The sequence below is a fragment of the Anarrhichthys ocellatus genome, unplaced genomic scaffold (genome assembly GCF_004355925.1).
Source record: "Anarrhichthys ocellatus isolate YVR2014 unplaced genomic scaffold, GSC_Weel_1.0 scaffold26, whole genome shotgun sequence".
NCBI classification, from domain to species: Eukaryota; Metazoa; Chordata; class Actinopteri; order Perciformes; family Anarhichadidae; genus Anarrhichthys; species Anarrhichthys ocellatus.
The window spans coordinates 2903249-2928996 of NW_022280056.1; the positions used below are offsets into that span (position 1 = coordinate 2903249).

Genomic DNA, 25748 nt, shown 5'->3' on the forward strand with positions numbered 1-25748 from the left:
ATGAAGAGTAAATATCAGACTCACATTCTCCAGGTGGCTAAAACCGAGCTCCAAATGAATGATAATGTTGCTCCATAACTGTCACATCTCAGTTTAAGTCAGTGTTGTGTTCACAGCTCGTTTCCGCCTCCGACAAATGACCCAAAAAAATGTATTCAGGTTTAAACATTTGAATTAAATATCTAATGTGAATTCATTTATTTAAAACAAGTTACACCATGAAAATAAGAATAAAATAACATTTCTTAATCATTTAGTTTCAATAATTTCACAATCTTTAATGTATATATTTTACTAAATGTATTTATACGACTATTAGCTTTATAGTTACTTTTTAAAATACTGAACAGCTTCCTGCAATGGAAAAATGTCCAGGAATTAGAGGTGTAGTATTTACATGCGACTGAATGTAATCCAGGTGCAATGCAGTTAAATATACCAATAATACATTAAGGTGAAACTTATAGTAATAAAGGAAGCACAAGGATTCATCATTTTATGGACTTTATTCGTTTCCCCTCTGAATCAAATGCATCTTCTTATAATCAAAAAGTAAAACACACCATGTATTGTCCAACTCAAGTCTGCTTCGTCTCTTCAATGCATTTTGTTCATTTTAATATACAAAATAAGAATGGCAGCTATTTTTTCTTTGCAGTAATTTTATTGTACAGTGGGTCTTCTTTTTCCATTTTAACTCCTCCGACGAAAGTGTGACTCTTCCGGCTCTGCTCTGTTCCACCCGGAGCTCGCTTTACTTCTTCACGACCTGGATGACGTCCTCGTGCTCCATGATGTGCGTAAGGCCGACCCTTTGGGGGCTGTACTTGGTGCTGGTTCCCTGGAAGACCAACAGACGACTCGGTTCAGACCCTTCCTGTCTGTCTGTTTGGGTTTCTAATGCGGTGAATCTCTACACAGTGAACAAGAGATCCTCTGCATCCGCTCCACCCTGCGTCTCATGTATCATGACACCGTAAACACAGCTGAAGCTCTGAGGGTGGTTTTAATTTAGAGAGTCAATTGAGCGAGCACTGAATATAGAATATAGAGAATATTACGGTCAGTGTTTCTTTCCATCAAGAGCTGCAGCTGTGTTTACTGTAGTATTGATGGGAGCATGGACATTTAATGAAGCTGAAGAACAATGACTTTGCTTACAGTCAGTGTTCATACACCGTGTCCCAGTTTCATACAATAAACAATATCAATACATTCTGTACTATTTATATTTCAAGTTGCATACATTTCCATTTCTGTTGCACAACCCATTGTGGGATAAAAGCAACATCAATGGTACACTAAAGCATCTTGATATGTTGAATTGTATGCTTCCACAAAGGTGTAATTAATTTAGTAATTAACTGGAATTACAGTTTATCGTATCTGCCACACAACTAAAGACAAGCAAAGACATTCACGGGCAAAATCTGTGACTGTCATAACTACCTAGCTGAACTTCTAATGATCTGAATTTTGTGTTGGGACACCCTTGAAAACTCATATCTCATTTGTTCACCACCTTTATGCAAACTAGAGATCATATTAACATTTTACAGCAACAATCAAACCCATGAACCACTGTGTAGTGCTGATTTTTTGGTCAAAATAATTGTGATTGTTTTTTTGTTTTTTTAACAGAAACAACAGAGTTGTGAGCTCAAAGCTGCATGAGCTTTGTGTACCGTTACACCTCGAGGAGAAAGGCACCATTGAAAGGTACACCGGTCACTGTATGTCTAATGCAAATTATCCAACAAAGATCTTGTATTTATTCTACTCACTGGGTCAACATGAGGGAGCTTGTTCAGACAGTTTACGGGACAAGAGGCTAATGAGTTGCTGAAAACTTGAACTTACCCAAACCAGGGCGTATTTGAACTGTCCGACTAAGGTTCTGTGGATTCGATGGCACTGTGGGGGAGAAAGCAAAGCAACATCACATCACACACAGCGCGATCTGCTGACCGTCATGTTATTATTTATGTACAGATGTTGGACATCTTGACTCTACATGTGTGACTTCATGTGCGTTTTACGTACCACATGTTCTACAGATGCTGCTCTTCTCATAATGATGGCATCACTAAAGTCTGGGCGCTCTAATGGAAAAAGAAGAAAGGAACAACAAACGTAATATATATTCGGTGTACATGTGATTGCGACAGTCCAACAATGAGAGAAAACGTGCGTGTACCTCCTCTTTTCTTAGTGTAAATGCAAATCAGAGCCAGGTATTCCCACAACGTCTCTAGAAGGTAGTCCAGGTTCAACTTCATCCCACAACTGAAATATACACGAGGACAGAAACGGAGAAAGCTGTTTAACTCCCACATACCTACATAGATATTTACATAGATAGATATTAAAAGAGTGAGATGGCAGCTTCCAACCAAGACGACTGTTAGTCACGCACGCACGCACGCGCACACGCACACACACACACACATCTGACCTGATGACAACACTGTTAGGTTGGTGAGCCAGGCGGTCCACCTCCTCGATGGAGATTTGATCCACCTTATTGTACACCTGTGAATATCAAAATTAATATGAGGGAAAAAAGAAAAGAGACCCTAAACAAACGTACACAAGCTAAAAGCTCGGCAGATTTGCCAAAACCTCGTAACTCCAAATACATTTTACAAACAAAATAGTTTCTATGGGTTGAAAATGTTCAGAAAAACATCTTGGGACTTGGAATTTGAAACATTTAAAATGTTAGACCCGGATGATGGTTACTGACTTACATAAAGGCAAGGCATGTATACTCTGTTCCCCACGATGACGTCGATGAACTCGTCTGGTGTGCTGTCCTCCCTGAAGAGGACTTCTGCATTAAAGATTTCTGAGGAGAAGGGGTTAAAGAAATCAAGCGTATTCTCCTGAGACTTATTAAGTTCATAGAAATGATCTTTTCCTCTGCGAGCTGCCTCCTCTGGTGCTTGAGAAGTGAAGGATACTGTATTCATGGAGGATGAGCTGAACCAGCTTCTCTGAGCACTGGGTGAGAGGAACTGTGGAGTTGTAGGAGAGGCCGCCACCTTTCTTGGGCTAAAGAGAGATTAATCACACATTTGTACACAGTTTAGCATTACAAATCGAGTATTCATGTCTGAAGCTGACAAGCTAGCATGGACAGGACATTTGTTTAGGCTCTGCTAGCAGCAAGGCCCATTAATGCCAAAGCAAGGTACCGTGACAACCATTTGGGACTTCAAGCGGTCGATTTACTCATTTTTATCTACCATTAACGCCAATCAGTTCTTTTCCTAAATCCACATTTTAGCCACAACACAAGAGCCATGTCTCTTTGAATTCGGCTGTTGGTATTGATGGTCCACTCAGGAGGATGATAGAAAATGTACCTTGAAATATATATTAGGTTTCGACCTGTTGAGTCTGATGCCCACCGACTCCAACTCTTTCTCTAGAAGTTCTCTAGAAAGATGAAAAGGAAATTTAAGGGAAGAATTAGTTGATGAAATAACTCACCAGCCTCTCAAATTCCCTTCAACAGACCGTCTCGCACACACACACACGCACACAAACAGTGGGCGTCACACACCTCTGAACTTCTCCTTTAGTGGCGTCCAACATCATGATGACGACGTCTGCCGTCCTGGCTACAGCAATGACCTGCCGGCCTCGACCCTTACCTGTGAACGGTCACAGAGTCAGTGTTTTACAATCACTTTAAAGACTTTTCTCATTATTGTGAGCGGCAGCATCTAAACTATGAACTGAAAGAACCGTTACTCTGAAATCCCACACGTTATCATTCATTAATACTGATACAATAGACTACAGCGTCTGCTCACTTTGGGTTTAAGTAAACAAAACATCTCAGCGTACCTTGGGCAGCACCCTCAATGATTCCTGGCAGATCCAGCAACTGGATGTTGGCCCCTTTGTACTGAAGAGCAACAAACAACAGCGTAAACAGCACTTCTTTCTTTTTAACGATGTTTAGGACATGCCGTGGCTGCGATTGTGTTTACCTCTATGACACCAGGTATGCAGGTGAGAGTGGTGAACTCATAGGAAGCAGCTTCACTGGCTGTCGATGTCATCAAACTAAGGAAGGTGGACTGCAGGACACAACAGAGGATTCAATTACACCCGGACACGTTGAATCTTTGGATTATGTTTCACTCCTCTTTCTGGTGCTTTTCAACGTTGGCTCGGTTCAACCATCTTACTATTTCTTTGTTTGTATTTGAGATATGGTGCAGCAGGATTAGGGGAACTTTCCAGATCCAGACAAGAGAAAACAGTCCATTACCCGAAGTGTTGACGTACCTTACCCACAGAGGGGAAACCGATAAGAGCAACACGAGCATCTCCTGATTTCATGACATCGAAGCCCTCGCCTTTGGCCCCCGTTGTCTTGGGCTCCAGGAGCTGAGCTCTGTATTTGGCTAGCTTGGCCTTCAGCAAACCCAGATGGTACTCAGTGGCTGGAGAAATCAATGAGAGAAAAATAAATTGTGACACAAGATGCTTTAAAAGTAGGAGTCTGACACCACAATAATAATGCAGGTGAGAGGTGGAAAAAGGTAGCTATAACATTGTAATACCAGCACAACAACCACACTGGAGCTTAGTTTGATTCATTTGAATGTATTAGCTGTTACTTGGAGATAACGTGTTTTTTGGGGGATTGTTCCTTTAGGTGTGTGGTTGCTGTAATCAAGCTTACGGTGTCGATTAGCACGCTTGTCCTTGGATTTCTGTGAGATTAATGAGTAACACAACACCGACAGCTGACACACACACACACACAAAGAGTCAGACAAGAGATGGCCACAAGTTCGCCCATGGGTTAGCCAACAGTTAGCCTAGCGGCTGCCCTCTCTTACCTTTGTTTTTCTGTGTCCGAGCGATTTCTCGCTCTATCTCCGCGATTTTCTCCAAGATCCCCATTGTGGCGGTGCAGGTGTTCCTGTTACACCGTTAACGTTACACTGCCGAGGAGAGAAAATAACAGAACGCAGAAACGTGTCACTCCACAGTTGTTAGCTTTGTTAGCCACCAGGCTAACAAGTGGGAACATAACAGTCAACAAACCGGAATAAAAACTATGATTCGACACAACTAGCTTTAAATGAATATTTACATAAAACACGTGCAATGACAAATTTGTAAAATGTTGTAATATAATATAATTTTACACTTTGGCAGAAGCTTCACTCAGCGGCATGCACAGTTAACTGACATCACAAACCGGAAGTCGTTCCGTCCCCATAAACGGTCCGCAAGAAACACGGAAACGCACGGTAACGCAAATGTTGTCCCATGTATCGTTATCGCTCACATCAGTCGGTAAGTGTGCAGCACGACGACGAAGCTGTCCTCCCGGTGGACTCAAAATATTTAAAAAAAAAAAGCGATAATGTGCCAAGTCAGATGTAGCTGCATTTGAACAGCCGGGCATTCCCGATGATGTATCGATCAGTCGTTCCTAGTTATTAGGTAATATAGACAGCGAACATGGCTGCGCCCACAGGACCGACAGGATCTTCAACCTCCAACCCGCCCGGGTTTGAAGGTTTTCCGTTTGCCGTGGCAGTCAAACCACCGCAGGACGGCTCCGGTAAAGAGCCGGAGCAGACAGGGGATGTGAAAAAGAAGCCATGCAGAGCTTGTACGGACTTTAAATCCTGGATGAAGATCCATAAGAAACAGACGACAGCTGCTGTACAGGTAACAAGAGGTCAAGACGGGGTTTTTAGACGATCCGTAGAAATATTACTATTACAGTTGAGATTTTTTATAGGGTAATATGTTTTAATTGTCAATGTGCCAGAGTTTTCTCCTTCGAGCTTTTGTAAACTTGTTGTCATGACGCAATGTCACATGGTGGTTGGGTTTCATCCTATAACAGAAGCTCTCTCCACATCTGATCCAAAGCTTTTCATATCAATTAAGTTATTTGATCCTGATCTCCACGAGACAAATAGTCTTCTCTGGCTGTGGTGAAGAACCTGCCTGTAGGACAGGATATGTATGATAAGTTATTCATGTGAAACCACAAATCAGCATAAACCACACACTGCACTTGGCTTCCTTTTTTAAAATACCACTTTGACTCTCCAGGAGACCCGAGCTGCAGAGTCAGAGCCACAAGACCCACAATGTCCATTGGACAGGGAGGAGTTGGGGCGTAACACCTGGTCCTTCCTGCACACCATGGCAGCGTATTACCCCGATAGACCATCTTCTACCCAGCAGCAAGAGATGGGGCAGTTCATCAACCTTTTCTCCAAGTTCTTCCCATGTGATGAATGTGCAGAAGACCTCAGGGGCAGGTCAGACTACACTGATCCTTTAGATTTAATATGAAGGCATCTTAACTGCTTGTTTGTGGGTTTAGTGGAAGCAAAGGGATCTGCAGCTTTCACATTTCAAGGTGTTGTTAGACAAGAGCAGGCTGTTTTTAAATGCACCATTTCCTCTCTGCAGATTGAAAACCAATCAGCCGGACACCAGGAGTCGCCATGCTCTCTCTCAGTGGCTCTGTCTTATCCACAATGACATTAACGTCCGGCTGGGCAAGTCCGAGTTCGACTGCTCCCGTGTCGATGAGAGGTGGAGAGATGGATGGAAAGATGGCTCCTGTGACTGATGAGGTGTGAGGACCGAGCTCAGACATGAGAGGAAACAACTTTGAGTGGGAACACCACAAAGTGGAGCTCACAACTCTGTTGTGGAGGAAGTTAACGTGAAGAGAGAGAGACTATGGTGTGCACTTCAAATTCTTCTTCTATGGTCAGTTAATAAAACTGATCCGATAATAAAATGAAAGATACAAAACAAATAGGTATCCCTCTTTGATTTTCAGGCTAGAACCAAACCGGTTTAGTTTCACTGAACTTGTTAATTCCGGTTGTTGGGGAGTTTTAAAAGTTTGCGATACAAACTTGATATTTAAATTTTACATTCAATCTTGTGTTTGTTGACCAATATAGCCGTGATTTATCTGTTGAAGCAGTAAGTTAGTTACAATCAGCCCATTCAAATGTTGTTTCCTGTTCTGAAGTCTTATTTCACCCTGAAGGTTAAGGTTCAAATCTCATTTTGTCAGCAATTCATTAGAAATATCCCAAATTAATTCATTTTTAATGTCCTATGTATATGATGGACATGATGATTACAGAATGGTTTTTCATTGAATATTTGTATAGTTACTCACTTTGTCTTTTGTGATTATGTTCACTTATTTGCATAATTTAGTGCTGGAATTAGTAATTATGTAATTTGCTATTTACAACCATGATTATTGATAATTTAAGTCATTAAATTAAGTTAAAAACAAACTATGTTGTGTTGATTATAGCTTCTCAAAAGTGATCATTTACTTGTGTTTCTCTTATTCATGTCTGGCACTGTAAATTGATTTTTGGCTGTTGGGCCAAATAAACACTTTGGAAGAGATGCTTCAGGTTCGGTAAGATGTCATTTTGACTTTCAGTAGAATAAACAATTCATAAAAGTAGATAACGTATTATATGGATGATTAAAACACCTGTTGGTTGCACCACGTGAAGCCTTTTCTCCTTTAGTCAAGAGCCTGTGAAGCCAGCATCTCAGCCATGTGACCTGTCTGTTATTAATAAACACTGATTATGAATTTATTTGAGGAACCAGTAGAGGACACAACCACACGAGTCTAATGCTCAGCTGCTACTGTTTGTTTTTACTGTGTTTGTTCCACATACTAACACAACCAGTATTCATCCTCAACTCTGGTATGAATTGCTTCTTTTAACATTACTGTTGAGATATTGAATTTTGAAGTAGACTTCACTGACCTCTAGTGGTGTGAGCCATGTATGATAGGCATGACATTGTATTTCACAGAAGCTTCAGTTTGCCATTTTCATAACACGTGATATTAGTGGTGAAAATGACACTGAGTTTTCACAAGACCAGGACTACTGTATTTTATTGTCTGAAGCTGCTTTGGGCTCAATGATCATCACTGATCAACAAATATCCCATGACGAGCAACTTGTGACTACGTTATTGTGGTATTTGGCATCATGAGACTTGTCTCAATGACATATTTCATAACCTAGCAATGTGTGTATGGCTAATGAGGGATTCAGGCAGGATTTTTCCTCTCTTTTTATACTCACCATAGTGCTTGTAGCCTGCAGTCCTCGTGGCCTTTGTGCCTCATATTTAGAAGGAGTCCATCTTCTGTTTTAGCGCCAGGCCTGCGTCTGCAATTGTGGACAAAGAAGTCACGCTCTGTGGTACGTTTCTTACCTGGAAATTTAAGGATTTAGAAATCTGAGGGGAGTTTACATTCCATAGTTTAAAAGTATAATTTGGTGGATATACTTAAAGGCACTACAGACCCACACAGGTGTTGTCATAGCCGGATCAGCTGACTTGAGGGGCTCTGGTGTCTGGTTTGGTCTAACATTATTTTATTTAAATGTAGGCTAATTTGACAGAAGGCTCCTCTTGAAGACAACACAATTTATTCTATTCTATTTACATTCTATATTAAAATGATAATATTAAAATCTGTGCAAAAACTCCACTCACGGCGTCCTCCTCTGTGCGCGCGCGCCTGTGCGCGTGCGCGCAGGACCAGTCCCCACAGCAGCGAGCAGCAGCGCATCCATCCTGCCGTGGAGCCGGGAGCGTGGAGCCGCGAGGAGCGCACAGAGAGAGAGACAGAGAGACAGAAGATGGACGGAGTGGGATCGTTCGGAGCGGGCCGGTCCGGGTCCACTATCGACCCGCTTACCTTCGCCAAACAGCCGCAGACCATCCTCAGAGTGCTTTCCTGGGTGAGAGCAGGGGTCTTTTTTTTTTCTCCAGGCACTGCTGTTCGTGTGTGTGTGTGTGTGTGTGTGTGTGGGGGGGGGGGGGCTCTGTGTTGTCGTGGCTGCGCGAGACCCGTGACGTGTTCTCACTGCAAATACAGACCCCAGAAATCCAGCGATAATTGATAAGCAGGGTGTGTAAACGGAAACCAAGGAACGAGTGTTTATACCAGAGTCTTTATAGAAATGCAGCGTACAGGGTGTAACCAAGGCCTGCTGGCTGTCTGACACCCTGACCATGAAACTGATTAATACAGATGTTTGTTGTGGGTTTTTCTTTTCCGAGCACAAACCGACGTATTCTCTTTTTTCCTCTAAATCTCGACAGTCATTTCTCTATAAATAAGATGTGCAGCAGACCGGACCGGATTGTGTAGAAAGACGAGACCTTTTCATTCTTCCTGCTTCCTGTTGTTCATATCTTACACAAAACATTATTTACTATGTGCCCACACATCTTAAGTTGTTTTTTTGCGTCGCCAATTATGTTTTCAGCTCATGATTTTTGCCCATTTCTTTGCCCCTAAACGGTCGTCGTCCGTCACCCCACCTTGTGATTGGTCCGCGGTCATCATTACGCACGCAGGGCCACGGAGGCGCGTGGTGCGCTGACGGTTGATGTAACGCATCTTTGGCTGACACAGAGAAGGTCTTCTCTACCGGTGCAGGGGGAGATCTCTGAAACACACCGAGGAGGAGACACCTGTTACAGAGCGTGAGATGTGTGCCAATATCTTTTATTTTAGTCCTAATGAGTCTCGGGTGTCTGATTATTCCAGTGCAGCTTCCGCATGATGTCCTACTGAGCCCGTTGGACACGTCGTTAGCTTACTACAAAGAACACATCCAGCTTAGCCTCGATCAGTCGTGTTTTAAACTGTTTGAGCTGATGTGCTTTAAAGTTTAATTGTCCATTGTGTTGCTTGTTGGTGTATTTTTGTAGCTGAAAGCCTTCAAAGTGTCATATAATAATCAGATATCACATATTAGAAGTAACATTACTCAGATCCTTTACTTGAGTGAAGGTACAACATGTACTTTTATCAGAAGTACCTTTTAAAAGGAGAACCACCATAGTTCTTTAAACACGCTTGGCACACGGAAGAAGTTTCAGTTGTTTGCAATCTGCAGCCTCGCTGCTAGATGTCGGCAAATCCTACACACAGAAAAAATGTCCCGTTACTGAAGTATTAATATGTATAAAATTATTACATCGTTAATTCTGACACAATACATAAGGGCCATTTTACTGTTAAAGCTGGTCGAGATTGAGACTTTTTAAAAAACTACTTTATATATATTTAGGCAGTTTAATCCAGTGGTTGGGGTCAGAAGTTTAAAAATGCATACAATTTAAATACTGAAGTAAAGTACGTGTACAATTATCTTACTTAAATGTACTCGGTGACTTCCAACCACCGACTACAACGATGCTGCTGCTCTCTGAAGCTTTACAAGGAAATCAAAGTGTAAAGCAGATGAAGTACAGGGAAAGTAAACGAAACAAGTCAATTACAGATGTGGAAAATGACTCTTGTATCGCACCGATTATGACAAACTGATAAGATATCCCAATGTAAAAATAGACAAATGGAAGTAGAATTTATTCCTTTAACTGGCCTTAGAAATGTCACACACACACCATGCAATCATATTTTTAAAAAAGTAAAAAAGTTTTTTCTTTCCATTTGGAGATGCAGCGCTTCTATGCATGAGCAGCTTCATCATTGTGATTCAATAAAAGCACCTGAGCGTGAATCTGCTCAGATTATATCCACACATGTGATTGGTTTTAAAGTGTGGTTATTATCCCATTGTCCACCATCATATGACCCACACCTCCGAGTGTGAGTGCCCATGTGTGTGTGTGTGTGAGTCACATGGCCCTATTCTGCCACCCAGAGTTAGTCAGCTGATCAGTGTGCAAGTCCAGACAGAGGTAGGAAGCAAAACAGATCTACAGATTTGGACCTAAAGAAGAGTCTCATTCATAAAAACCAACGAGGGAACAAATGGTTTTATAGCATGAGTTATAGCGACGTTCCCGTTTTGGTGTACACACACACACACCGCCTCAGGACGATTCTTGATGGGAAGTGAAGCATCCACGTCTTCAGTCAGAGAGACAAAGACGGGAAATTAGGTTAATGCCTTTGGTCTGAGCGCGCTCAGAGAGACGCTGTGGAGGAAACAACCCTGTTTCCACTGAGAGGACAGAGATATGGGGAATGTTGAGGCAATCATTTCTGATCATAGTTTTCTCCTTACCCCATCTCCTCCTCCCCGTCTCTCACTTTCCTCCTTCACTTTCTTCCACTTCCTCCTCCTCCCCATCTTTCACTTTCTTCCTCCTCCTCCCCGTCTGTCACTTTCTTCCTCTCTTCTTCTTCTTCTTCTTCCTCTTCCTCCTCCTCCTCCTCCACAGATATTCTCCCTGGTGGTCTTTGCCTCCATCGTGAACGAGGGCTACGTGAACTTGGGCAGCGAGCGTCTCCACTGCGTCTTCAACAAGAATGCGGACGCGTGTAACTACGGTGTGTTCGTGGGCCTGGTGGGGCTGCTGGCCTGCTCCTTCTTCTTCATGCTCGACTACAAGTTCTCCTCCATCAGCTCCGTCAAGGACAGGAAGAAGGCGATAATGCTTGAGATCGGCTTCTCAGGTGAGGAGGACGATCCGTGTTTCAGTTGTGTTTACACACACACACACACACACACACAAACACAAATTGTTGACATACTATTGTAAATTTTCCCATTTTTAAATGACGTCTTATACTATTGCATTGGGTTTATTTCCAAACACCAAGACAAATTCCTTGCCTGTGCAAACGTACTCGGCAATAAACCGTTTCTGATTCCGTATTTATTTCTAATCGGCAGTATTCAAAAGGCAGGGATTCCCCAAAATGGAAAAAAAACAACAACTAGGCCAGATGCTTTGTTTCAGATGACTGCTTTCTTGCAACACAAGACAAAGAGAACTGGAACCTGTACACTTAAGAAGATGTTAGAGAAGCGAGAGTATCTTTCATCTCTAAAGGGAACAAAGAACTGCAGGTTATTGTGTTTCATGTTTAAAGTTGGAAACTACCTTTTCTCTTTCTGTCGTAACAAAGTGTTATTATTGCTCCACTGGTGTCTGGCAGGTTTCTGGACCTTCCTGTACTTTGTGAGTTTCTGCTTCCTGGCCAATCAGTGGTCTGAGACCACGGCCGACGAGCTGCCACTCAACCAGGGGGCGGACGCAGCCCGGGCTGCCATCGCCTTCTCCTTCTTCTCCATAATCACCTGGGTGAGAACAAGCAACAACAGAGGCACACACAGACAGACAGACACACAGACACACACACACACACACACACACACACACACGCAGTAATGGAAACATGGAAACTTTCTCTGCATAGTGCCTCAGTAGGCATTTAGTTGGGTTTGGGTTTGTTGCTAATGAGTGCAGACCAGCTTTTAACACACAGACGACTGACCGGTGCTCTCCTTCTCTGAAACATTAACATGAACCGTTCCTGAACCTGACAGAACAAATGTTTCCCCCCATTGTTCTTCTTTAAGGGTTGCAGAAAACACACAGCTGTTGAATCAATGCACAATATCACCTAAACTCTGCTCAGATTATGAGACAATAAGCTCCTGAGCACAGATGCAGGAAAGTCCCCCCCCCGACTATCTAAATGCAAAAAAAAACCCCACTCAATAGTTTTTACATTTTCAACCATGACTTCAAAGTGCTGATGTCGGTCTAAAACTGCACCTGAATGTCACGTTAGAGACAAAGAGAGTCTCTATAACTCCTCTCCTAGTGCTAAACAAAATACTATCTGACATTATATTCTAAAATATGTCAATTATCTTATATTGATCGGGAACTACACACTTTTAGAAGAGCAATCCGGAGTAATCCGTCTCCGATTACATTTAAGGCAAAAATAACTGGTCATGCATCTCCTGTATTGTGCTTAATGCGAGTTAAGAGACGTCGTCATTGTTGTAAACATTGTACGTTTTTAAAGGAATGGTTCTGCATTTTGGGAAATACCCTTATTCTCTCGTATCCGTCTATTAAATGTAAAGCTATTCACTCTATTCTTTGCATGAACTTTTCTAATCTCCCCCCCCTCCCCCCCTGTAGGCCGGTCTAACGGTGCGTGCGGTCCAGAAGTATCTGCTCGGCACAGACATGACTCTGTTCACCACGGAGCACATGGACGGCGGCGCGCCCACCCAGCCGTACCCCTCCAACTCACCAGTAGGCGGCACCACCACTGAGACCACAGAGACCTACCAGAGCCCGCCGTTCACCGAGAACAAAGCCGCGCCCACGTACCAGGTTCCCATTTACTAGATAAGATGGTGGACGAGGAAGGTTCGGGAGATGGATGAGAGGAAAGTGACAGAAAATTAGCTTTCTGTGATGTTACACCTGCAGTTGATTATGTGTTGATTATCTGGGCTGAGTAGGCCTCTCCTTCTTTGTTCCCTCGTCTCGTTCCCTTTCCTTCCTTAACATTCCAGCTTTTTCTGCACCTTTCTTGACCTGTATATTAAACTCAAATTCTTGCGTTCTCAAATCCAGTGTCCAGAAAATAAGAGGAGAAAATGTAGAAGAGAAGGCCATATTGTAGACACAATTCTGACCAAAAAAAATAAAAAAGTGAGCGACTCCACCACAAAGCAGTGTTAGGTAAAAGATAAAAGTGCAGAAGGCACTCACATACAGCACCGTCGTCTTATTCTTTCCATTCATTGAAGTGTCAAAATCCCCTTTCATGCCAAACGGAGAATGTTCGGGGAATGATATATATTTTTTAGCTACAGTACGGTCTGGTCCGTTAAAAGTGATCATGTGTGTTGAATCTGCATGTTTCCAAACTTAGAGATCAACTAAGTGCCATACTGTACTGTGTCTCAGACAGTGACTTAATTTTAGTAGGTTTCCACATGCTGTAAAAAAAAACAAAAAACAACAACAACAACAACAACCTTTTGTGACTAAGTGCAATATCTCACATTCTCATGTAGGTCTGTAGGTATATATACTGTACTGTCGGTAGGCTAGTTACGTCAGGTTACACCAATTTCAGGCACTGTCTCAAATTACATACTAGTCTTTGAATTGTACTAACAAATTAAAAAGTGTTTATCTGACTTTCATTGAGCTTCCCTGGTGAAGTTTGCTAGATATAGAAGTTATATATTAATCCAACAGATAGATCCTCCACAGAAGCTTGTTTCTAATTTAAATACAATTAGTATTGGTATTTATGGTCTTCCTTGATGTAATGTAAGAATTATTCTAAAGAAAAACTGTCACAATGCAAAATATATTATCACAATACCTGAATCTGTGTGATTCTGGGTCATTCTTGCACACGGGTTCGTTTCCCCAGGTTTATCAAAGATCCACAGGGAATCCTTTTTCAGTCTGTTATTTTTCTGTGCCAGGCATGGATGGATTATTGGAAGGGCCGATGGGGTCAGGGGCCCCCTCGACTCGAGCCTCCGTTTGAAGTGATTCTTTAAATTTCTTGTTGGAAAGTCAATCCAACGACTACAAGGAGTCACAAAGAGACACAGACAGCTGCAGAGAGATGCAAAAAAACCTTCAAAGTAACGCAAAACGACCACAAAACAACATTGAAGAGACTCAAAACAACTACAAAGAGACACAAAACGACCATAAAAAGACTGAAAACTACCACAAACAACCATGACAGACTGCAAAGATACACAAAAGACTGCAATGAGACACAAAGATGCAAAACTACAAAAAAAGATTCAAAATCACAGGAAAAGGACAAAAAACAACCACGACAAAATCAAAAGGACTACAAAAGATACACAAAACGATCATAAAGATTGTCAAAAAGACTATAAAGAGACAAAACGACTACAATGACACAAAAGAACTACAAAGTGACTCAAAACTATACCAAAAAGAGATTCAAAATAACTACAAAGAGACAAAATAACCCGAAAAACACTCAACCACCACCAAGAGGGTGGGTGCTCAGGGGCCCATAGTCCTATAATCCGTCCTTGGTACCAGGGAGTGTGTGTAGTATGTGACATGAGACAGTGTCCTGTGTTGGGTGTTGCGTGTGTAAAATAGGGTGAGAGGGGAGATTCTGGGTAAGTCAGGTCTGTTTATGTTTACGTTTTAGAAGCTGCCAAACTGCCCTGTGTTCTTACAGTTGTCTTCTGATCACCACATTACTACTATGTTGTTACTGTCTGAAGGGGGGGGGGGCAACAGATGAGCTCTTATTCAGTGAGGAAGGTCGGAGAGTCGTCTGAATTTTGGGGACAGGTTTGGGTGGATGTTGGTCACTAAGGGCCCAGATGTAGATAGTTATCATGCCAACCATGTCGGTGTGCAGCAGTGTCTGTGTCGTGGTTCACGTACACTCGCCATCAGTGAAACTGTAGTTTTGGTGTGTGTGTGTGTGTGTGTCCACGTGCAACAGGTGTACGTGTATTAGCATGGGAGACGTGTGGGGGGGCGTGTGTGAAAATGTGTGAATCCGTGTAGTTAATTACATTTTGTGGTGCAGAAGTTATTCTTGAACACGTGTTTTAGTGCAGAGGAGGGAATCATAAGTCTGTCACACCCTTTAATCATATCCCCCAAAATGCTAAATATTTTATCAGTGTCACCGTCAAGATGTATGAATTACAAAGTACGGAACTAAGAGTTTGTTTTGATGAAGAGAGCCAAATATAAAACTTCATATTAGTGATAATATTGACCCGTAGAACGCTTTGCCTGCTATTCTGATCGGTCCTTTGTAGACAGCGCCCTCTGTCGACCGGAGACGGTACTGCAGCACCGGGACCAGAGTTTTAAAAGTGATCATGATAATAATGCATGAAATTGTTGTATAGATCTCATTATATATTGAATACTATGTAATTCTTAAGTTGACAAGTTGTTTTTTTTTTTGCAAAATGAGATTGGCCAGCTGTCTGGATATATTCCTGTGTTTTATTAATCGCAGTTCATTGTCAGAACTTTGGCCGCACGCCCGAACAACTCTTTGTTTATTCAGTGACGTCACCTCAACCTCGAGTCGGTCACACGTACACATGCGCTTGTGTGTGTGTGTGTATCTTAAAGCTCCAGGGTGAAACTCTCTGCACCCAGAAACACAAATATAAACTGGAGTGAGTGAGGTAGTCGGGTGCAGCACACGCTCTGTATTCCAGCTCCTGTCTAGTATATACTCAGAGTAAAAAGGGTTATCTGCCGTCTAAAATCATAATTAATGAGGTTAATGACTCAGAGTAATAATGCAGATTCTGAATGCAGTCTTCAGGCAAATGGGTATTAAGCCAATGTGTTTGTTCTAGTTGGAGCATTAAAAGGATAAAGATCATTTTAAAGTCTTGTAAAACAAAGATAAGGTTTAAGATTTACCTTTGAGCATGACTTTTTTTTTACAAAAGCATTTTATTCACCAGACTGTCAGCGAGTGCATAGTTAAGTGAGTATACGTTATGAATTTAGGGATAACGCAGTAGTATTTCCTTTTAGGATCTTGGGATCAGGAAAGTTCCAGAAAACACTTTGTGGAGTATTCGGGGTTTCAGGACGGGTTGATTTTCCAAATACTTTCAGGTACTCTGGGTATTGTTTGGTACCGTTAAGTGTATTTGATGCAAGTTAAAGGACTTTGTGGTTTTCCATGTTGCGTGAACATCACTGCAAACTATTTCCTAAAGAAACCGGTTTTTAATCTTTAAAAACAAACATTTGTTTTGGTTCATTCGGAGGATTGAATATCAGCTTGTAGAGATTCCAGACATGAAATGTTCAAATTGACCTGACGCCACTCCACAACAGTGAACTGACACAACATTAAAGCATAAATAAATATGCCAAAATATGGAAAACAAATGCCAGTACAGTTCCTTAAATCTTGGGTATTACTGGGCTGCTAGTTACCCGTTAAAACTGGGTTATTGCTGGCGGTATTAGGAACAACTGGGGTACTATTGGGTAGTTTGGGGTACTGTCAGGTCAGGTTGTATTATCGTTCTCAGTGTTTCAGTCTCTTCTTCAGTCAGTGTGGTAGATAAAAATAAAAACACAAGCATTCTCTATGTTTTGTGCTCTGGCCCATGTACACTACCGTGGTATTGGTTGTAAAGTTCAGTACGTTATTGAAGTAAATGGAACCTGTGTGTGATGCTGTCTAGGGTCTGGTTTGTCCTGTACTACTGAAAATATAAAAATATTATTAATGTTTATTTATGAGCTAGAATGCACTCTGTTGGAAATACTTAGTTTGACCGCTCTCAAAGGGGCCGTTGGCGCCAAAATCAAAGTTTTATGTGATTTCATGCTGTTTTGTTAGACTGAGATTATAAAAGGTGACATGTAGTAACGCGGACGCCATCACTTGTGTGGTTTCCAGTATAATACATTGCATGGATGTTACAATATCACCCCCTATAATATTGATAATAAAAATGTGAAACCTCCCTCCTCATCGACCAACAATCAAGTAAACATTGATTTTTAGCGTGCTACCCCTTTAACGTGTTTCCTCTGAGTTGTTTCTTTATGGTCTGAAGGTGTTCGACCTCTTCAGTGTATAAACAATGTGTACAGAGATGTGTGTCACTGTCTATTACCTGAATGTCTCTGGACTGCAGTCTGACCGTCACTCGAATAAAAAAGAAAACATGTTTTGGACTGCCTGTTTCTGTCCCTGACTTCACTGCCTGGAGATTTGTGAAGATTATATTTAATGACAATGTGTGACATGACAGCGAGAAAGAGCTCCTTGGTCTTAGTGGTGAACCTTTAGAGAGTCATCACCTGCATCTACAGCTCCCCTCGGCTCATTGTTAAGCCGTCTGGCAACTTTACTGTTCTGGTTATCGATCACTGCATTGTGTTTGGCAGAAACAGGCGGCTGTTTTCATTGAAAAAGCACTAAAACAAGTCACTGTACAAGACCTGCTCAGCACCACATGTCAGACAGACAGTCAGCTGGTGAACAGAGCAGCTGGAGAGCCAGATACAGCTGGTAGAGTGAATATTGAACTTACATTCATCCGGTGGACAGAAAAACTACTAATGAATATGTTGCTCATTAATTGTTGAATGTGTAAAAAAAAAAAATAAGAAAATGTTTGCTTAAAGGTTTGCCATATCAACTTTAAAAGGTGAATATTGTGTAAGGTTATAGCTCGTTTAAAGGCCTGTTTTTATGGTCATGAATAGATGGTTACCCACAAGTTGCAAAAACAGAGTGAAAACTCGCTGACTACTATCTGAACTCTAACCATCTTGTGAGAGATTCGTAACTTGTGGGTTACCTTCTACACACAACCACATTTTCGAGCTCGCTGCGTCTAATACACAAAATAAACTCACAAAATGTCAATAAAATAAATATTGTTACACCTAAAGAGAAGAATACAACCTGAATTAAATAGCCTCGTTAACTCATCTTCAAACACACTTCATTTGAAACTCACCAAAACCGTCAGTCTGTCTTTCCAACAATCAGCAACTCTGGTTGGATCGAAGAGTGAGATGTGAAGATGTGCCGTCTGCCCCGCTGCAGCGGCTCTCACAAAACATGTCCAAACCGCCCTGCTGGTCCTCGTCGTCTCTTCCAGTTTATCTTCAGGATCCTGCAGAAGTTCTCCAGCACACATCTGTCCCAGTGAGGAGTAACACTTCTACGTTCCCTCTCTTTTCAAAACACTGTAAAAATATCCCACCATAACATCCTCTGCAAACACATATTTTGGGATGCCATTTTCACTGTTGGAAACATAACTAGTTTGCAATACAGGTGGGCAAAGTGGACATTGAAGTTTTTAAAGTATGATTTTGCCCCACAGCTGAAGAAGCACTCTGTAGTCGTTCTTCCTCTTCTCCAACGTCACTGGATAAAAAAAGAACTACAGGCTAATTTCACACTATACGCCGAACTTAGATAGAGGTAAGGTTGGAAATCTGGGAATTTTCCCTTTAAATTATATGAAATGTTAAACAACTGCAATTGGGATGGTCACTTAAAATAAATAAATGCATTACAGGTATTTGTGGACAGTCATAATCCAAGTTATTGGCTAAATATGTTACGAGTACCATGACAGAACCTTAAAGTAACAGACTGAAGGTCTGCTTTCCCCCAAATACACATTGAGCAATACACGACACAGTTTATAAACGTAACACAAAGCTGATTTTAAAGATGCAGTTTGTTTTATGTGAAATGCAGAAATTACAGGAACACACACACACACACACACACACACACGCACGCACACACACACCGATCACCCTCCAACTAACAGAGAACACATTCCCAGTTTGTCAAAGCTGGAATTCAAAGGGAGGCGGAGTGGAGAGCGTGTCGGGGAATGACGTTTTGTTCTGCTGCAAACATTATGGTAGCTGTATGAATTTCTTCATGATAACTCATTTTAACAAAATGTATACTTTAAAAAAAACCTGGAGACCTAAATAGAATATCTTCTGGTGACCTCAGTGGTTAATGTCTCATTGTACCACTGATCCTAAAAAAGTAGATTTGAACATAACTGAGAAAACATGCGAGGACCCTCGTTCATCGTTTAGTTCCGTGTAGTTTCCATTTGCAACGTCACTGGATAACAAGTCCATCACTCACAATGAACCACATTGGTGAGTGATGTAAACGGAACAAAAGAAAATGATGTACTACATTAAAAACTGTTCCAGCTCCTGAAGCAGCTTACTTCCCGTCACTCACTCACTCCAACACTCAACAGACCTTCCTCTGCATGAAGCGACGGACAATTAAAACAGCTACACTTAAATAAATATGGTGCTCTGTAGTTGAACTGATCATGTTTGTGTTTATTTAGTTATTTGAGCAAGCAGCCCCTCTGGGAAATCATACATACTTCATCAGCTTTGATGTTAACAAAATACATGTTGCCATCATTGTACTTGAGTGAAAACACAAAGCGAGGTAAAAAATATGTAGATCAATACAATTTTAAGGGAGCAAAGCGTTCAAGTAAAGCCTCGGCTCGTCTCTCCTCTTTCTTTAAATAAATCGACAGGTCCGGTTACACCTGTGTTGCCAGTGCCAGAGCCAGCTGGAGACGTCCTCAAAGGATGCAAGAAGTAGAGTTGAGACGGAGCACAAGCCTATCAACATGATCCCCTTAGAAAGCAAAAACAACGTAAGCCATCTTTTTTTCTTAAAAATCCAATTCATTATGAGCCCCAAACTCCGCTGGGACGTGGCTACTGTTTTCCACACTCGCTGCTGCAGGGGGCAACTGAACTAATACCCCACAATGGCATTTGGAGTAAAGGAAAAAAAAAAGAACGAAGGGCTAGCTGATGATACGGCTAATTGACTGCAACGAAGGGAACTCCTCGCTATCCCTGTTGTGCAGGGTCTTGTGGGAGTTGAAGTCTTTAGGGGCAAGTACCTGTCTGCAAGTGGGGCATACCTGGCAGTCCAGCTCAGCGGCCGCGTTGGCCATCGTGGTCGGAATCTGCCAGGCGTTCTTCTTGTTCTTGTTCTTCTTTCCTCCTCCGGCGCCCGACTGCTTCTCCAGCGCCCTGCAGTCTCCGTGGGCCGTCAGGAGCTCCTGCTGCTTGCCGGTGTCCGGCAGGAGCACCAGCAGCTCGTTAAAGATGCGGTTAAAGTCTTCTCCAAGCAGGTCCTTACAGCTGCTGTGGTACTGGACTGCTGATATCACACTCTGGGAACGAAGAAGAGGAGGAGGATGATGATGAGGAAGCTTTCAACACATCACCATATATATGGGGCCTGAGGACTGTGCTATTTAAATAATTCTTAGGATCATATTTTGTGGCGAGTACCTGTCTGAACTGTGCAGAGTAGTTTTTGAACTGGTTGAACGTTGACTCATCGTTGTGGAGGTACAGTCTAATGGACTGGATCAGCTCCAGGTTCCTCTGATTGAAGTCCTCTGGCACCAGGTAACCACTGCTCCACACCTTGGGGGGCCTGGGGCATAAAAATAATACAAATAAATAAAGTCAGCGTTGGCTTTGTGAGGTACAAACACGGACAAAACAAAAAAAGAGAGCATGCATTAAAAAGGGAGATTGTCTCACGGGTTGACTGCAGACGAAGCAGGCTCCACCACGTTGCTGTTGAGGGGGATCCCAGTGAATCCTGGTGGAGGTTTAGGGGCGGAGATTCCAAGGCCGGGCGGAGGTGGGGGCATGACGGAGGCCGGGGCCGGAGCTGAGGCCTTCAGTGGGAAAGAGGACTTGAAGCCTGAGAGATAAACGCAGTGTGAGTTACTAGTTTCTAGCACAACAACTGACCGTAACGTTCATGTGGAAGGTGATACGTCATAGTAACAAAATATAAAGCGGAGAAAAGAAAATGCTACAAGACAATAGATGAATATTGTGGATATTACGTACCTGGTGGTGGGTTCTTGGTCATGAGAGCAGGGAAGTCCTCCTCCTGATCAAGAGGGGGGTCGGGCATGGGATGAGGCGTTATCGGGACTGGCTCCTTACTGACGGGTGGTGACTTGTCAGGGTGGCCATTAGCCAATCCGCTCATCAGAGCCGCCGTCACGGCACTGGAGGGGGGTTTGTTCCAACTCTTCTCGGGGACGTTCTCCTTTTGTGCTGCCGTCTCCACTGAGATCGTATTTACAGTTTGTGTCGTCCCTGAAGACACAGACGTGGAGGGAACAGCCGTGTTCTTCTGCTGTTTTTTCTTCTTGCTGGCTTTAGAGGTAAAAGGATCAGGAATGGGGGTCGGGTTTGGAGCGTTGGAGGTCACAGTGGGGGGTTTGCTGTTGCCTCCTTTGACGGTGAGCAGAGAGGAGATGTCCAACATGGTGGGCACCGAGCGGAACTCCTGCTGCGTCAACCCTCCCTTATCGTCATCAACAGCAGGAGGTGGAGGAGACCGGGTAGATGTCGCCGTTTCGTTCTCCATTAACTTCTTTTTCCTCCGCAAAGATGAAGAGTTGGAGGAGGAGAGGAGCTGAGGGCCAGAGGACACAGACGGGAGAGGAGGGGAAGGTCTGGAGGACGGAGGAGGCTGAGTGTGGGGTTTAGCTACAGCGGTGTGGTTGGACCAAGCAGAGTTGGTGCCAGCTGAATGTTTGAGGGGCCGGATTTTGGACACGAGCGCGGGGAAATCTTCCTCCTGGAAAGAGGAAGACTTCTTAGGTTGTGCAGAGTAAGCCGGGGTCATGGGGGATGAAACAGCTACAGCTGAGAGGCTGGGGAAGTCGTCTTCCTTCAAAGCTGCGTGGACTGCTGTTACCGCCACAGGAGCTGGCTTTACACAGCTGCAGGGGACACAACAACAGAAATGTAACATTTCAGCAAACTTTGGTGTGAGTGGGGGATTTCAGTTTGTCGTGTTAAAAGTAAAACGTTACATGGGTGGGGCAGCTGTGGCTCCTAAAGCTGGGAAGTCATCTTCTCCATCCCCTGGATTAGAGCTCTTCATTGTTCTTACTGTTAAAGAGAAAACACGTCAGCACAGTGACAGTTAAGCTGCTGAGGATCTCTTACTGCAATCCCATGATGCAACAAGAGCATAGAAATAAAATACATTTTGTGTGAGGAGAATAATGCTTTTGCCCACCAGTGCTATGCACGTTTCTTTACAAACCCCGGTTATTAAATTCAGAAATCCCCAATTCCTCTCTAGCACCAAGGTAACGGTCGTACACAAAAGACGCCTCTCCATTCTTCATACTACTCCACTACAAAACCTCACCTCAGTGAGTCCACGACTGGGTTTAGTTTACACGGAATAATTATAGTGGCCGCCGCTCTGGCTGTCCTGCTACATTGATTTGAAGTGTCTGTTCTACTTCCATTTCACTTCTATGAATAAGACTATTTGGGGGACAGCTGTGTAACGAAACCAAATGGTGAACCCAGAAAACACCACATTAACTGGTTATATACTTTTAAATATGTTTATTTTTCACCTGGAGGTTTGATGTGTCCGGTCCTGTGTTCTTCTGGTTCTGCTCTCTCGGTCCTCTCCTCTCTGCAGTGTTTGGGAGCGCTCCTCTCCTGCATCGCTCCCCTCTCCTCCCTGCAGTGTTTGGGAGCGCTCCTCTCCTGCATCGCTCCTCTCTCCTCCCTGCAGTGTTTGGGAGTGCTCTTCTCCTGCATCGCTCCTCTCTCCTCCCTGCAGTGTTTGGGAGCGCTCTTCTCCTGCATCGCTCCTCTCTCCTCCCTGCAGTGTTTGGGAGCGCTCCTCTCCTGCATCGCTCCTCTCTCCTCCCTGCAGTGTTTGGGAGCGCTCCTCTCCTGCATCGCTCCTCTCTCCTCCTGCCGACACTGTGCCAAGGACGCCCGCATAGCAGCTGCCACCTCCCTGTCCTCTTCCTCTCTGCGTGGACAAGCACCCATTCACATACACACTAATGCAACAAGACACCGATACGTTACGAAAGTGACCGAAAACAGATTGGAATTCGACTGTAACAGCTACTAAAACATAATATGGTTTGAACAGTAACACTTTAAAGCACTGGTGAGGCCTTCAGAGACTGTGTGCTACATTTCAATACTGAAATTACACAGAAAGGAATGTCAGACACCCACACACACACGCACACAAATAGCAAGATAGCATCCACATCTTTGTCCGTCCTACAGAGTTTCTGGATGCTGTCGGTGCTTACTTGTGATACAAAGTCATAAACCTCCATCCGATCAATGCAGCATTGCTAATTTAGACTCACCTGGAATACCTCCAGCTCTTCTGTCCCCCCTGAGGCCTTCCTCTTCCTCCTCCTCCTCCTCGTGTCTGACGCATCTCCTCGTAGTCCTCGCTTGTCATGACACCTGAGGACAAGCACGTATTTCACATTCACTGCCTTCAAACTAGTTACGTTACCTTCTAAACATAGAGATGAGGCCAGTGTCAAACACAGAGCAATAACAAGTTCACCGACCTTCATTTCTCCTGGTCTGTCTGGAGGTGTAGTTAAACTGCACGTCGATGTGGCGGTTCTGTCGGGCCTCTGCTCGGTTCTTGCTGTGTGCTGCAGCTTTGTGGGCCTTGTAGTCGATCTCAGAGCGGAATGCATGGGTGAACTGTTCTGTGGCACAGCGGCCCTCCTCACACAGATAGTGACTCTCTCTGAAGTGCTCGCTCAGGTACGGGTAATCACTGTTGACAGCAGGGGTTAAAAACACAATTCAAACAACTGCCTCAAACTACAGCGACACCACACTCCAAACAGGGTTTCTCTGTGTGTGAGAAACAGCTGCAACACACCTGTAATATTCCTGTGAACCATCTGCGTCACAGAAATGGCAGAAGTAGTGGTCCCTGCGCAAGTGCTTAAGCAGCTCATCATTGTCAAGGTAGCGGTCATCGCAGAACTTGCAGAGCGGGTGTCCTCTGTGACTGGTGTCGTCTGGATCTCCATGTGCTCGGTGACGAGCCAGTTCCTTACGGTTGTACCATTTACGCTCATGGGAGAAGATCTGGTGGCAGAAGTGAAGTTTAAGGAACAAGTTAAGACATAACATGACATCAAAATGTTCAGATATTATGTATTTATGAGCCAGTGCTCCAGTGGGTGTAGGCAAACAGCTCAATTTATACTAAATGAGTTAACACCAATCTGACTTAAACTGCTGCCATGTGGGACCCCTCGTTTTAGCATGGTTATAAGGTTCCATTTAAATCCACAGTTTGTTCTCTGCCCTCCAGATATCTCTTAATCCAGTGTAGAGTTGAATTGCACCTACTTAGTGCATCGATTCTGATCAGCGATAAAAGTTTAGCCCCTGCATCAGCTGGTTGGAGGTGAGTTTACCTTGAGATGCTTTGTGCAGAGCTTGCAACAGAAGAGCTCGTGCTGCTTCCTCATGTGATACTCTAGCTCCTCATACTTGGAGAAGACCTTTGGTTCTGAACAGCAGAGGCACTCTGGCAACAGCAGATGCCTGATACAACACACACACACACACACACACACACACACACACACACACACACACACAGCAAGAGAGAGAGAGAATTCCATTAGTGTCAAGTTAAAGCAAAACAAGCTACTACATGCTGAGATGACAAGAAGTGCTTTTCTGTGGTGCGAAAAAAGCAACTTTCTGCCATTGAAAAGAAATCCTGCACTGAAAAAGGAAACATCGTCACATTAGAATTAGAAAAAAGTTGTATTGCCACTGAAAAATAAAACACAGGCAATCCAATACTTCCGATAAATAATCATTTTGACTGTACATTTAAAATGTTATTGTGGGTTTTTAATTGACATTCTTCTGTGTTTGTTCAGTGACTGGATGTTCTTTTATTTATTTATTTTTTTTATTTACACTGAGTTTCGATTCAGTGAAAGTGGTTTTCAGTTTCAAGTCTCCCCGAGCAGAGAGTAGCATTTAACTGGTGGAGTCTCCACTGATCGTAGTCGCCTGCACCGTCAACTTGGTTACAGATTTTAAAATATTAAAAGTCTAACAATAACACAATCATAACGAATGGAGAACAGAGCAGAGCAGTACCTGTACTGGGCGTAGATCTTCTCGTTACAGAAATAGATATCGTACTTCTTCTCACAGGGGAACTGCTGGTAGGGCAGAGACGAGAAGGCCTCCAGGTTCTTCACAAACACCACCTGAGTACAACATGAAAGTCAGAATGTAAGAACAACTATTTCAACACACACTCCTTGAGGAAAGTGAAGGGATATTGAGGCTGTATTGCACTGTTGGAAAAAACGACATCGATACCGAGGCAGGTTTTACTTTAATAGTACTTTGTAAGTACAGAGTTAGGTACCTAAAATGTACTCATGTCACAAAGACCTTATGTAATGCATCCTATGGAAGTATGGGAAGCAGTCAATGTATGACCAGTAGAGCAAGTTGTGTGT

The 25748-nt window shown here is 43.1% G+C and overlaps 4 protein-coding genes across 5 annotated transcripts in view; 2 read left to right on the top strand and 2 right to left on the bottom strand.

Annotated features, from left to right (window-relative positions):
* Positions 1–468: 468 nt before the first annotated feature.
* On the bottom strand, positions 469–8276 carry drg2 (developmentally regulated GTP binding protein 2). 2 transcript variants are annotated; one of them, XM_031862004.1, is made up of 14 exons: positions 8142–8276; positions 4863–4967; positions 4303–4460; positions 4002–4091; positions 3856–3916; positions 3569–3659; positions 3369–3441; positions 2964–3054; positions 2751–2848; positions 2456–2532; positions 2198–2286; positions 2044–2102; positions 1861–1914; positions 469–841 (listed from the first exon to the last, which is right to left on the bottom strand). In XM_031862004.1, the coding sequence occupies exons 2-14, from the start codon at positions 4924–4926 to the stop codon at positions 755–757; spliced, it is 1092 nt and encodes a 363-aa protein (XP_031717864.1). In that variant the 5' UTR covers positions 4927–4967; positions 8142–8276; the 3' UTR covers positions 469–754. The 2 variants fall into 2 exon arrangements, with proteins under 2 accessions (XP_031717864.1, XP_031717863.1); XM_031862003.1 differs by lacking the exon at positions 8142–8276 and adding an exon at positions 5175–5280 and having other exon boundaries at positions 470–841.
* gfer (growth factor, augmenter of liver regeneration (ERV1 homolog, S. cerevisiae)) lies at positions 5302–7314 on the top strand. Its single transcript, XM_031862006.1, has 3 exons — positions 5302–5706; positions 6100–6311; positions 6466–7314. The coding sequence occupies exons 1-3, from the start codon at positions 5494–5496 to the stop codon at positions 6626–6628; spliced, it is 588 nt and encodes a 195-aa protein (XP_031717866.1). The 5' UTR covers positions 5302–5493; the 3' UTR covers positions 6629–7314.
* A 321-nt stretch (positions 8277–8597) lies between the features above and the next one.
* Positions 8598–17556, top strand: syngr3a (synaptogyrin 3a). Its single transcript, XM_031862005.1, has 4 exons — positions 8598–8807; positions 11269–11503; positions 11990–12135; positions 12991–17556. The coding sequence occupies exons 1-4, from the start codon at positions 8706–8708 to the stop codon at positions 13201–13203; spliced, it is 696 nt and encodes a 231-aa protein (XP_031717865.1). The 5' UTR covers positions 8598–8705; the 3' UTR covers positions 13204–17556.
* znf598 (zinc finger protein 598) overlaps positions 15105–25748 on the bottom strand; it is a 17144-nt gene continuing 6500 nt past the window's right edge. The window contains exons 2-12 of the mRNA XM_031862002.1: positions 25378–25490; positions 24675–24804; positions 24128–24339; positions 23802–24019; positions 23589–23691; positions 22824–23233; positions 22263–22341; positions 21283–22169; positions 20965–21130; positions 20707–20854; positions 15105–20585 (exon numbers count right to left, since the gene is read on the bottom strand). Of these exons, the coding sequence (XP_031717862.1) occupies positions 20211–20585; positions 20707–20854; positions 20965–21130; positions 21283–22169; positions 22263–22341; positions 22824–23233; positions 23589–23691; positions 23802–24019; positions 24128–24339; positions 24675–24804; positions 25378–25490 (2841 nt within the window). The 3' untranslated portion in view covers positions 15105–20210. The remainder of the gene's footprint in view (positions 20586–20706; positions 20855–20964; positions 21131–21282; positions 22170–22262; positions 22342–22823; positions 23234–23588; positions 23692–23801; positions 24020–24127; positions 24340–24674; positions 24805–25377; positions 25491–25748) is intronic.

What these genes read in the sequence shown, in the direction of transcription:
- drg2 (XM_031862004.1), bottom strand. Translation starts at nt 4,926, where the DNA reads ATGGGGATCTTGGAGAAAATCGCGGAGATAGAGCGAGAAATCGCTCGG. An exon ending in GTTTCCCCTCTGTGGGTAAG is followed by an intron (nt 4,092 to 4,302) that starts GTACGTCAACAC and finishes TGTGTCCTGCAG; the next exon opens with TCCACCTTCCTTAGTTTGAT. An exon ending in CCTAACAGTGTTGTCATCAG is followed by an intron (nt 2,287 to 2,455) that starts GTCAGATGTGTG and finishes TGTATATTTCAG; the next exon opens with TTGTGGGATGAAGTTGAACC.
- gfer (XM_031862006.1), top strand. Translation starts at nt 5,494, where the DNA reads ATGGCTGCGCCCACAGGACCGACAGGATCTTCAACCTCCAACCCGCCC. An exon ending in AGACGACAGCTGCTGTACAG is followed by an intron (nt 5,707 to 6,099) that starts GTAACAAGAGGT and finishes TTGACTCTCCAG; the next exon opens with GAGACCCGAGCTGCAGAGTC. An exon ending in GCAGAAGACCTCAGGGGCAG is followed by an intron (nt 6,312 to 6,465) that starts GTCAGACTACAC and finishes TCCTCTCTGCAG; the next exon opens with ATTGAAAACCAATCAGCCGG.
- syngr3a (XM_031862005.1), top strand. Translation starts at nt 8,706, where the DNA reads ATGGACGGAGTGGGATCGTTCGGAGCGGGCCGGTCCGGGTCCACTATC. An exon ending in GCTTGAGATCGGCTTCTCAG is followed by an intron (nt 11,504 to 11,989) that starts GTGAGGAGGACG and finishes GGTGTCTGGCAG; the next exon opens with GTTTCTGGACCTTCCTGTAC. An exon ending in TCTTCTCCATAATCACCTGG is followed by an intron (nt 12,136 to 12,990) that starts GTGAGAACAAGC and finishes CCCCCCCTGTAG; the next exon opens with GCCGGTCTAACGGTGCGTGC.